Source organism: the organism of the source record quoted next, unplaced genomic scaffold (genome assembly GCF_019419815.1).
Source record: "Pyrus x bretschneideri cultivar Hongxiangsu unplaced genomic scaffold, Pyrus_bretschneideri_v1 Contig11, whole genome shotgun sequence".
NCBI classification, from domain to species: domain Eukaryota; kingdom Viridiplantae; phylum Streptophyta; class Magnoliopsida; order Rosales; family Rosaceae; genus Pyrus; species Pyrus x bretschneideri.
In genome coordinates this window covers 3,027,591-3,041,141 of record NW_025999402.1, presented here as the reverse complement: position 1 = coordinate 3,041,141, position 13,551 = coordinate 3,027,591, and the positions used below count along the sequence as shown (strand labels likewise).

At 37.5% G+C, this 13,551-nt stretch overlaps 1 protein-coding gene across 3 annotated transcripts; it reads right to left on the bottom strand.

Annotated features, from left to right (window-relative positions):
• Positions 1 to 1,791: 1,791 nt before the first annotated feature.
• LOC103959573 (auxin transporter-like protein 2) lies at positions 1,792 to 6,946 on the bottom strand. Of its 3 annotated transcripts, none has more exons than XM_048572276.1 (9): positions 6,449 to 6,946; positions 5,799 to 6,009; positions 5,532 to 5,717; positions 5,340 to 5,452; positions 5,057 to 5,240; positions 4,707 to 4,804; positions 3,787 to 3,994; positions 3,335 to 3,592; positions 1,792 to 2,268 (listed from the first exon to the last, which is right to left on the bottom strand). In XM_048572276.1, exons 2-9 carry the CDS (start codon positions 5,967 to 5,969, stop codon positions 2,044 to 2,046), a joined length of 1,443 nt encoding a protein of 480 aa, XP_048428233.1. In that variant the 5' UTR covers positions 5,970 to 6,009; positions 6,449 to 6,946; the 3' UTR covers positions 1,792 to 2,043.
• Between the last annotated feature and the right edge of the window lie 6,605 nt (positions 6,947 to 13,551).

The window sequence follows — 13,551 nt, the reverse complement described above, 5'->3', positions numbered from 1 at the left end:
CTCAATAGACAAAAGGTTCAATTTGATTGTGCCCTAAGAGCATATCTAATGGGAGCCTTGTGGCCTAAACAAATTGATAATTTTGCCTCACAACTGGAAAAAACAACTTCTAACCCAATCAAGTTTGCCTAGTCCAAATTGAAGCCTATGTAACATGCAAGGTCAAACCAGCCCCAACCGAAGTCTTGGAACTGCGTGAAATCCATTTAAAATTTAGAATCTTAGCCTCTAACCCTTCACCACTAGAACCACAAAAATATCAATAGGCCATATCATCGTTTTGAGGGGTCTCGAGCCCTTGCCCTAAGGCCAATAGGGAGCACAAGGTACTTCACATTGTATGATAGTACTTCACATTGAAAGAGAATTTTCAGATAGTATTGAGAAATAATGATTTTATCGCTTTGGATACACCTTGTCTAGAATTTGTGTTAAGCTGGAATCACAAATTAAATCAACAATTTGAACTATTATGTCCTAATATTTTGCAAAAACGTGAACTATCTTTACAGAATTTTTATCATAAAAGGCCACGGCATTAGTTGGAGTGGAGTTGGATTATTTAAACTCTTCTTTTCTCAATGATATAGTCAATGTGAGATATTTCAACACATGCTCAAACTATTGACCCATCCAATACAAATTTGCCTCCTTTGGATAACTTCTTTCACAACAACTTCGTATAGGACGCCATTGAAACAAGTCACATACTTGCCCTCGGTCCTTGATGCAATTCTGATTTGTGATGCCTTGTTTCCCAAGTAAATTGGTATCGATCGAGCGGGAACGAATAAGACTCTTCATAAGTATGGATGTGATGGAATGTGCTTTGTTGAAGCATAAAGTTTTATTCAGAATAATCTCCTAGTATTTTATAGTCCTCACATACCCTACCTCCATTTCTGAAATTTCTTTTTCTCTGCTTTCCTTTATCTTCTCCTCTCTCCTTTCCCTTTCCCTTATTCCTCTCTAATGGGATGACCTAGCTGGACATAAAGATCATTCCTTTGTTAAGACCAAGTTGCTACTAAAGGGTCTATGTTGCAACTATATCTATGTACCTCAATTGATATTTGCTCATCAGACAGAAGTTTGAAACCAAACATGAAGAGGAGATTCCGATGTATGACATCATCATGCAACAAGATGATATGTCATTGTAATGGTATTTGAAACTGATCATGCATTATTATATAGAAGCGGTAAAACAAATCACAATACAATGCATAACTGACTTGAAAATTGAAATATTGACCGTGACATCTCTTTACACGTAAATTTCTCAGTCGCTAAGAAGGTTGATCGAGCATGAGTCTCTTAGAGCGACCATGCATGGTTCCATGTTCACAAGTAACATGAAGGATAAAATACTAAGAAGTAAAGAATGGCACGTGATATAGGAGAATCCACGTGCAACCCATGTGCAAGTGGGGCGGGTCCACGCTCCATTCTCCCTTAAAGCGGAATCTAAGGTCAATGGGAGCCATTAGAACATGTCCACATACAGCTCCTTAGATCATCAAGCCACGTGGAAACGAAAACCAGACAAGGCCCATAACGTTGCCGTTTTACAAGGCACTTTGGAAACATGCTGGCAATAATGGCAATTGAAAGCCATGAGGGACAACAAAATCTTACAATATCCCACAAAAGAAGCTGAGAAACAGAAGCCGGAAAAGAATATAACGCAACGGTATATTAATTTAACAACCAAATTTGCACGGTTAAATTTTGACAATCTTAATCCAGTCGATGATATCGAGTAGAAAAACCCAAAAAGATGAAGGAAAATGTCTAAAAACATACATATTTATATATATTGATTTAATGAACGTTTGCTTTGATAGGAATGGAATCATCACAACTCAACACACTATTTTATAACTAATTTAACAAAAAAATATAGAAAAAAATAATACAAAGCAAAATCCAGCACACATGACATGTAGGGGGAAATATTACTACTTCCCCATGTATGGTACAAATATGAAGACCGAGAATTTTCTGAGTGGTGAGAGTGAGGGTTTTGGAGGAAGTGAAGATTTAGTGATGGGGAGGAGCTGCGGCTGCTAGTGGTGGTTTTGGAGGCTTGCACTGATAGCACTTGGCAAACAGCCCAAATGTGTCGACCTGTCTCACAAAGTTGGTCATGCTGGCCCAGCCACCGAACCCGAACCCAATCACCAGAACCCACAGCACTATGAAGGAGTTGATTACGTACATGGCAGTCCAGCTTCGTAGAAAGAAGGGTGGCTTCTCTGCAGCATTCTGCAAAAGCACAGTAAAAAAATTAACCCAAATCAATAAACCTTCGTTTTAAATAAAGAACACTGCTCGACTTCTTACAGTTAAAAAGTTGTATGGTCCTCGTACTTTTGATTCTTATAGAATATGATTCTCACAACTCTCATACTCACATTACTACAGAAACAGTGTTACGTACGTGAATCAAACTCAGACAGCCAGATTATTATATATGAGAATCAACTTTATATAATACTGTAAAAGATCTCAGACGAATAAGTCTTTCGAATAAGGACTTTTGGGTTTAGTTTAGAATCCTTGAAAACAATACCGTGAAGACTAGATTCATTTTTCTTTCAAGTTTCTGTCTTTTCACTTGGACCAAAGTCAGCACCAAACTGACCTAACGGAGAGGAAAAAGAGGACAGAGAACCACTCTGGATTTCATTGTCCGGAGCCTAAAGACCAAGCAATCCAGAATACTCAAATTGAATCGGACGTCCCCATCCAAATTCAAGAAAAAAAGACCTAATCAATCAAACAGCTCATCGGAAGGCAGAGGTACAACTCTCCCAACTGTAGCATATAACTAAACGAAAAGGACTGCCCACCTATCTCAATTCTTCTCCTAACATTTCCAAATCCAAGTATTAAATGATCTTTGTACACTTGCTGCCCCTCTCATCCCCACTGCAACTACTGAAATGTGGGTATCCCCATCGTGTGTCCTGGTGGAGGTGCCCACTCAAAACTACAATGACTAATATACCCCCATTCAATCAAGATAACTACTAGTCGCCACTAGACAAACCACTTAATTATTTGCCTTGTGATAGTAGCACTACGTAACAGTAACATTATAACCTAGGGTTTACAAGTTTACTGTGACATGATCAATCACGATATGTCCTCAACTCAATGGAGGTAACTACATGTGTTGCCACTACAAAGACCCTCGCGCGTGATGGTACGACTACGTGACCTTACATGATAACCGAGGGTTACAAGTTCGGCGGAATCTGAACTTGTCTGTGACGGTAACATAACATGATATGACCAATCGGAGTTGCTTTTAGGAGGATATATTTACCTGTCTGGCAGAGGCTTTTCTGTAGGTGAGCATATGAGCTAAAGATGGGATGATATAGACAGTGAAGCTAACCAAGAGAGCCCCAACGGCAGAGTTGATGGGCCCAAAGAAGGGGAAGATTATAGCCAAGAACCAAATTGGGATCACAACTGGAAGCCTAGCAAGTGCCCTCAAGCAAATGCTCTTTGTGTCATGCATGCCAATCACCTTCTCCCACACAAAGTACAATGGTGTACATGCAAACCCAAATGTTATAAACTGCAAAACAGTACCCCCAAAAAGAAAAAAATGTCAGGTCAATGTAAGGCAAGTTATTTCCGTACACCTTTTTTATATCCCCGCACACGCCTTTTTTCTGGCCTTTGAATTGAAACCAAAGGATTGTAACAAACATGCATGTGCGGAAATCATTTTCTTTGAAGAATCAGTGTATGGAATGATTGAGGTCGAACCTGGTGGATGAGCATGAGTATGACGGCGGCGTCACGCCAGCCGTTCTTGGGGAGGAGAGAGAAAGCGTTGGAGTGGTTGAGGAGCTCATCACCAAAAGCCCAGTAGACAGAGGTAGCAGAAGGAATTGTTAGTGTGAAAACGTACAGTGTGGCATACAAGTAAATGTACTTGAATTTCTGTGGCTTCCACATGGCATGCATAATTTCCCTGCAAAAATAAAAGTAAAAATCCCCCCACAATTCACTGATCAGATTCCCTTCACATTAAAAAGGATTAGATTTCACTAATACTTTCACTCTAATTTTATTAATATTAAAAGGTCAACATGCACATAGGTGAACATAATTTTAAAAAATAAAAACCAAGAAAATTGACCAAAGGCCCCCCCAAGGTCACATCTTTCTTTCTATAGCTGTTATGCAACTAAATAATCAAATTTCCTCATCTCTATCTTAAAATAATACTACATGACAAATAACCAAAAACTCTGAAAAATGAGTGGTCACTTGAACTAGTTAAACAGTGTGATTGACCAGTTGTACTTAAGTTCAAATTTTCATTTTCTTTAATTAGAACAGTTTAGCGTACTCAAATTTGAATATCCCTTTCCGTTAATTACAACAGTTTAAAACACCTCCTTTTTGAACAATGGAGCATGGATTCTCTATTGGTAAAATAAAACATGGGAGATAGGTAGGGACCAATTAATTTACGTTGCAATTTTCCTAGAGAAAATGGGGATTTGGAGTGGGGGGTAAATAAAAAAGTTGTTTATCCAAGAGCAAACCAAAAGATTAGATAGGATGATTTTGTCTGTGGATCTCGAAAACCGAGATGCCGGCAAAAGCTGCAGAGAGAAGCCGTGTAGAAACAAGTGAAACAGGAGGAAAGGGTGAAAAAATAGGAGGAGAAAGCTTACACAGTAACAGCATGCCCACCGAACGTGTATAGTATGTTGGTGGCTCCGGTGAAATACAGCACTAGCTTTGTTGGAGCTGTGTGTGTCACACCTTCATCCTGCACAGCAATTTCACCAAAAAGCATATAACTTTCCCTTTTATTTTTACCAAAAACGTAAAAAGAAATCAAGCATTTTGTAAAGTTGGGTGAGATACCGTTGTTCGGACATCTCAAACTAATGTGACGATATCTCTAATCAATCATTAATTATCCACATGATAGTTCGTAATATGCTTGAGTAGTGCGTGATATGTTTTACCACTAACGTGACATCACAGATGTCGTAAGTTTAGTAGAGGAATTTATTACCTGGCCATGAACAGCAGCTGCAATGGTCAAGTACCAGGCTGTGTAAGTGGTCATTCCAAGTCCGAGAAAAGACCAAATCCGATAGTTATGGAAAGAAGGTATAAAAACTGTGGTGGCACAGCAAGCTCCGAAGATGTAGGTCCAGGTCCTCTTGTCCAAATTGTCATTGATGTAATATATGTTACTGCTCCCAATCAAAAAGCAGTAAAAATCAGACGAAACCCAGGTGAGATTTGCAGGATTTGAAAGTAAAAAATATAGTGAAGTAAGTAAAAATAATCACCTGGCACAAGCAATAAGCTGGATGACAGATCCAAAGAGGAGGAAAGTGCAGTTGAAAGCAAGCCCCAAGGCTTTCCAGTAAGGGCCAAGTAACCCATCAAGAACTTCAAACCACTGCAACAAAAAACATGGAATTTTAATTTTGGTTCATTTTATCTCGCACACTTTCGCTTTAGTGGATACCACGACGAACCTGGATGACATGGTTCTTGAAGTTAACGTTCTCTTTCTCCTTCCGGCTTCTGTACTCCATGTAGAGCACACTGATCAGATAAGCCGTCCAACTTCCGACGATTCCGTAGAAAATTTGCAGTAAGATTCCAGATAGTAACCCCAGCTGAGAGAACGAGTAGGGCAGTGTCAAAAGCACTTGTGCCACCTGCAAAAGCCAGAAGTTGTTAGAATCAGAAACTTTGTGAAACAACAAATCGAGAAAGTACTTTTTTGGACGTGGGTTTACTTGATTGGAAGCGCAGCTGAACCAGGCGTCCCAGACAGAGCCGCCATGCCAGAGGAAGTTCTTAACATTAAACATGGAGGTATTTTCCTCATCGTTTTCTTGGAGATGTTCTTCTTTTCCTTCATGGTCATTGGAGACTATTGCTTCCTCTGCTTGCTTCTGAGCCAACATTGTTCTCGAAACGCAACGTCTGAACTAAATCCTGGTAGATCTGAAACATACATAAAGACAGTAAATAAGACAAACAAAAGAGTTCAAAAGAACAAAAAAAATACTAAAATCAAAACGCACCCCCAGAAAACGAAAGCCAATAAGAACCCCAGATCCAAAAACCCAGAAGTAAATTCCTTCCAAAATTTAAAAAAGATTGGAACTTTGACAGAATTCAAGTACCAAAAAGAAAACCCGGATTACAAAATTTTGGTTAAAACCCCAGTACCTTGCTTGAAATGTCACTTTCTCTCGATCTATGACTCTGCTCTTTTAGGCAGTCGAAATAGAGAGGGACTTGTAATTTATTTGCAGGTTGGTTAGGGAGTTGGGTTTTTTAAGAATTCTCCATTCCAAGAATTGGCAGAGAGATTGAGTAGCCTTAAATGCTTTTGAAATGATTTAACAACAAAATCTGCAGCTAAAGATCTCTCTCTTACTCTTTCTCTCTCTCTCTCTCTCTAGGTAGCTGCTGCTGCTGCTGCTGCTGTGTAACTTGTGAAGAAAGCCAGACTTTAATGCGCCACCAATTTGGTCAGAGTGCCGAACACGAAGACGGCGAGGAGCCCTCAAAAGCAGGAAAAAAGCAAAAAAAATCACAATCACTTATGGAGAAAGTGCTTCAGAGGTGCTGGCAGAGGTTGAAGAAGAAAAGACCCTTTTCGCTCTTATTCTAGTAAATGCATATAAACTAAGCAATAAATATATATTTTTGCTTTGGAATTCCTCTTTTTCTTTCTCCGTTGGATTTAGAGAGAGAAGGAGATGGAGAAGGCAGAGGAGAGAGAAAGTGTGTAAAAGGGCAGAGGTGAAAGAGACGAAGCTCCCCAATTCCCTGTATTCCAATAACGATTCGATTCTTGGGGTGACAGAGAATTGGGAGATCAAAGCGAAGAAGCGAGTGAGACGTTGATCCGATCAGAGAGGACTGAGGGACTCCATTAAACAATGCACCTCCCCTTTTATAGCCTCTTCAACGGCTGAGATATTCTAATCACTTTCACACCAAAAATAATACAAGATAATTTAAACTCGGTGTACTTTCACTTATTGCAATTCCTCCCTTTTTTTTTTTTTTTTGACAATGGGGCAAAAACAGAGGAGGAAATGAAAAATCACATAAGAATATCACGAGACCACGACATCCAAATTATAATTGCAACTAATAACTGACGATAAAAAGGATGTTCCTAATGAAGAACAGCATGTGTTCGCAAGGGCTTTACGGAGGAAACCATCTTGCCTCAAAGCCAATCTTTGATCTAGGTAACAATAACATATTTGGGATCATTATGGAGAGCAATATCCTGTTCAAAAATACTTTTATTTCGCCAATGCTACAAAAACTAGCAAGTGATTCAAAAATTAAGTTTCCATTCCAAACTACCGAAGACTTACGTAGCACTTTGACATCTTTTAAACTTTTGCTCTCTAACCGATATGTCAAATTTTAAACATAAAATAATAATTTATATGTATTTTCTTAGCATTGGGAATGAAAAGAAACAAAAGAATAATGCTTTAAACTAATAAAAAAATAATAAAAAGCATTTAATAATTAATTAAAAAAATCTGAAGGTGCTGTCAAATTTGGCAGGAAATGGGAGTTATGTCAATCCATGTCATGCCATATCAAATTTGGCTTCTCGGTTAGAAAACATTAATGTTGTCTTTTGTTACCGTTATTGCTGATTTAGACAATTTAACATCTCTTTTGAAGATACTCTTAATAATTCATGCATCAATCAAAAATTGATCAAGAACAGGGAAACCTCTCCAAACTTTAGCAGCAAATGAGCAATCTATAAAGATGTGAATAATTGATTCAAAATAACAAACCATCATATTTGCCACATGAAGAATCTGTAGGCAACCCCGTCTATCTCATTGAGCATGGTCAATAATTTGTCTAGCAACACAAGCCAAAGAAAAGCACTTTAGGAGAAAAATGCAACCCCCAGATAAAGCTCCGTCGCCACTTGATATTCATATTAACGCCTAGGTCCAACACATAGACAAACTTCACAGGAAAGTTACCATCACTAGTTTATCTCATATACACTTGTTTGATGAGCCACCAATACTATCCACAAGAATATTGACAGTTTTATACACAATTATTTTGGGAAGGAAATGGAGCAAACTTTATGTATCCCAATTCTCACCAAGGCAAAAATCAACCACAGTCGACGTAAGCACAGTTGGCAACAGTCGTGGAAGAGAAAATTTTCGAAGAGACCCACAATTTGACCAATGGTCATTCCAAAATTTCATATTCTCACTAGATCCAATACGCGAAAGAAAACATTTTTTCAACAACCGAGCAACATCAATGAAGCCTTTCTGAGTACTAGAAGCGCACTTCCACAAAGCAATATGAAACAAATGTTTATTCCCTCATGCTAGATATTTATCCCATAACGTATGCACCCCAAGTCCATCATCCTGTTGAATCACCCTCCAAGAATTCTTAGCAAGCAAGACGGAGTTCATACTACGCATATTCTTGAGGCCTAATCCACCCACTCATTTAGGCGAACAAACTTGTATCTAGCTCGCCGGTCGAATTTTTTATTTGAATTGAATGGAGCCCCACAAAAAATTTCTATTAAGCTGGTCAAGTTGATCACATGTGGAAGCAACTGGAAACTTGACGGTTTGCATAGCATTTCCCGAAAAAGAAGAAGCAACAGCTTGAACCAAATTATTTCACCCTGCTAGTGAGAGTGTGAGCTTTCTAAGCAGCAAGTCTTCTTGGACACCCATCAAGACCAGGGGCTTTAGTAGCTCCAATGGAAAACAGGCTATTTCGAAGTCTGAGATGCGTAATTTCACCTTCCAATCCATCAATATCTTCTTGAAGCATTAGAGGATTCGCATAAATAATTACGTTTCTAGGATGCAAATAGTACCACTTCAAATAGTTGATAAAATAAAACAAAATGTATATAAAATGGTGTGTTATTGGCATACTAAAATAGAAAAATAACACTAGAGATGAGTGCAGAATGACTTTCTACCGATAATAGCTCTCTAAATAGTTCATGAATAAAGCTGTCAAATGAGGAACTACAAAAAAGAATTTTAGCTACCTTGTCATTTTTACATTCATATTCTACTTTCTTGACTCTTCTTCTCATACTCACATACATCCTTTAGTCGTTATCAGTTATTTAATAAATAAACATATCATAAAATGCTGATATTTAATCCGTACAATTTTTCCCGAATTTTTCACTTTAAATTTTCCGATTTGGAAATTGTATTTCTCGGTGCTCTTTTCCTCCCACAGCCACTCTCACTCTCACTCTTCTACCCCACATTGTCTGCCCAAATCCTCAATCAAAGGAGCGTGAGATTCACTCTCCACATACGCGAGTGATACTGAGCAATAAATAGTCTCCGAGAAAGATGAGGAAGTTTTTATTTACCGTGGGCCGCCCAATCTATTCAATCAGTGATAAAATGGAGGCCCATTGAATTATGATTTTTGCTTTTCTTTTACTCTGTAAAACGCTGCCGTATCGCAGGCAAGTCTTGAGGACCAACTCGGTTCACTCGATCGGCTTCCCGCATGCTTTTAAAGGAAACACGCGCGCATGAAGTGAAGAACTCCAAGTCCAAACCACACCTCCCGCCGGCTCATGATCGAAACATATCGCCTGCGCTTTTGATCGGACGGCTGAGAGCGGCCCACTATTGCTACTTGGTCCCACCTCACCACTAACCCCGTTTTCCATTTACTTTATTGAATTTCATGATTGATTAGACATAATCATATTATATGAATATGTGTGTGTGTGTGTGTGTGTGTGTGTATAAATATAGGATTATATTCACCTGTGAAATCTTCGGTTCTTGTATATTTTGGACATGCTTTTATTCCTTCCCAGCCGATCTACTTGTTACATCTCAAATTTTATGCTACAATCTTTCTCCTTACATCTCATTCGTCGTAATATTCATATTTTGTCTTACTAAATATAAAAAACTTTCGAGTCATATATTCATTATTCTTCACGTTAATCACGATTTCTTTTTTCAGTCTTCTTGAAAAAAACTTTAGGTCAAAAGTACCTCAATACTATCATCTATATCTAATTCTCCCTTGAACACCCTTACAATATTAATTTTAGGCTTTGGAAAAATTAAGAAAAGGTGCTTAAATCTGCTTAAGCACCCGTCTAGCACACCAAGACCCGTCTAGGCATCGGTCTAAATCGCAACCCTCTTAAACAGAAAATAGATAATTTTCATTTTGCATTTTATTTTTTTCAATAAATTGTAACAGACTTGTTGAAAACTTAGATTAACACACATTACATGCATGTTTCCCATGTTTTCATTATATTCTAATACTTTATAATCTATATGTAATTCTATTTTTGTAATTTGTGTATTCCAATGCAATTATTTATTTTTTAAGTATGAGAAGATACTTATTTATACAATATATAATAAATTTACTTAAATCTGCCAAGTCCGCTTAGCCCTCCGCCAAAGCCTCGCTAGATGTCTAGGCGCTAGGCTTCAGCCTGCCGCCGCCTAGGCGCTAGGCCCCAGACCACCGCTTAATTAGCGCTTAATGTCTTTTAAAACCTTGATTAGTGGATAATTTTTTTGCCGACAAGTCGCATTATATAAACAAATTTATGAAATTACCATTGGACTGTTTCCATAAGGTAGGGTTAGCACCATCATGCAACAAATCCTTGGAGGAGTAAATCCAAATGGTCAATGCTAGAAGAATTTAAATTACGATAGACCCTTCAAATAAAACAAAAACAGTATCACAGAAAAAATACTTACAAAAATTGCATCCATGAAAAATTGGGGGAGGAAATGATGATTAGCAATATTTTAACAACTAATTTCCAAAACAAAAAAGGATTAAGTTGTCCACAAGTTGACAATAGCAAGCGTATATATGAAAAACTATTTGCTTTTGCATGTTTTATGTCCAAATAATCATTCTTAATTGCTTTTCTTCATTTGGCCTTACATTCTTAACTATTACTTTGAGCTAATCACAAGTCAAAAAGGAAAAAAGAAAAGGAGAAGATAATATGAACAAAGGGTGCCGAAACAAAAAAAAGAAAAAAAAAAAGAAAAGCGACCCAAAACGATGGTGGCGGCCGCAGCAAAAGTGGCAGTGTTGGTGGCGGTGGAGCCCCAAGGGCACCACCACTAGACCTGCATAGTTTTGTGTCCATGGAGGGACTGAAAATCCATGTAAAATGGAGAAAGTTTGAAAGTGTTAGTCATATCCCGTACACGTCCCCCACCTGGAACCGTTGAAACGGGGATTTGTCGGGAGGGTGCGGGTCATGGTTCATCTCTTGCCCCGCTTTGAGGCCATACACAACGCGCACTCGGATTAATATTTTAGTGCCCACTTATATATTTCATTTTGTTAATTTCCATACTACCTTATGCACAGTTACGGATTTCGAATTTGAATATCTGGGGTTCTGAGTGTTAATACAAATAGAAATAGAAGCGCAAAGTGTACAAATTTATTCACTGCTGCATTTTGTTGACATTTGCTAGGCTTGTTGTCATCACCAAAATCATGTTACCCACATGTGAGCAGACGTCGACATATGTCGAATCAATCTCATTTCAACACTTTACCGTATGGGAGAAACTGATATAGAAAGAATTTGTCGAATGCTATCAAAATTAAAACTAAGCATGTGGTAGTGTTGTCGGATTGAAATATATTCTACTACTCACTAAACATGTGGTAAACTAAACATGGGAGAGATTGATATAGAGAGAATTTGTTGAGTGATGTCAATGCAAAGTGCTGAGATATGCTTAGCATGCATTACTTCAAACATTTAGTAGGCACAAAAGGGACCCGTACCAAACATTTAGAGGGTTCTCAAAAGACCTTCACAAGTATATTTTATGGCCTCTAGGTGGTCCTAAAGCCACCTGGGTCCCTATTTCCATCCACCTATGCCCCTGCAGCCTAAACCTCAACATATTCGTTGACAAACATCATATTGGGTATTATTATCATTAACATTACAATTTAACGATATTCCTCTTCACTTATAAGTTGTTGATCTCACGTGTTACTCACGCAAATGTCGAGTTTGATATTTAATTATTACAGTTGGCTCATCCTATGACCTAACACAATTCCCTCAAAAATAGAATATCAATTTATAAGATAAAAAAACTATAAGATATCATCAATATACTTTTATAAATTGTCATTAATTTACTCACAACAAAGCACAGCCTGATATTGAACTTACTATCGTCCTCGCATATGTATATGTTGAGCATGAACTATCCTTAAGGTTTAAACAAAATAGATATTATAGGCATCGCAAAACAAAACTAATTAGGATGCGTGGCAGCAAGGTCCTAAACTTTACCACATGTTTAGTTTTCGTCTTTGAACTCTCATATTAGTTTCTTCCATCTTCAACTTAACTCTATATTGCATGAGTGGATATAGAAAAACAATTTAATTTATTTAAAAAGAGAAGAGCTCTCCTTAAGGTTAAAAAGTAGTTCCTCCTCAAAAGACTTCATAGGCCTACTCACATAATTTCATCATGATCGAAGCCGTTCATATTATAAATTATTATATAAAAATCGCATCTACAAAATATCAATTAAAACTAAGATCGTTTAGTCAATCCTTAAGGAATTCCGATCATAAGCACTAAGTTCTGTGAATAAGTCATGAGTTATTTAAGGAGGCGTTTCTCCTTAGTCCTTGAGGAGCTAAGTCTTTCTTTTGAAAATTTCATTTTTTTATTTATGAAATTTTTATTCTAGCCCTCAACTTAACAAAAAAGTTGACGAAATTAATAAAAATGACTATTAAAGCAACAAATGACATAATTTGAGGACAGGAGAAACTATTAATAAAGTTCATGGATAAAAATCAAACTTGTAGTATAGTTTAGAGACCTTTAGTACGATTTAGCCATTAGGCCAACTAATTATGTACTTAATCATTTGATGGACGAAAACTAAACTCGTAGTATAATTGAAGACCTTTACTACGATTTATCCATTAGCTAACTAATTATGTACTTAAGCATTTGACTATTTGAATATTTGTTTTCAAGTGTGACATAGTGAGGTGTTTCCAACGAATAAGAGACAGAGGCATGTATACTTGTCATCTCAAGCCCATGAGTTGGTTAATTAATGTAAGAATTTCACTTTTTTAATTTTAACTTTGAGGGTTAGTGGGTGAAGTAATGATTAGGGAATGGATTTTGACGCCACTCACCTGATAGGGGATCAAATTATCAAAATTCGAACCATGTTTAATTGTTACCCCTCACATGGGGCCCGCGATTTGTGGTGTCCCGGGCCCAATAAGCATCTTCCACTGTTGCCCCCCTCACATGCGGCCCCCGATTTGGGTTTATATGATATTCACTGTTATCTAACAAGATATTTTTTCTAAGTCTCGTACATCGAATTTATCTGTTATAATATAAATGAATTTTTTTTAATTTTTCTGTGCTAATTCATTTATTTTATAACATATAAAATGTCTGCCTAA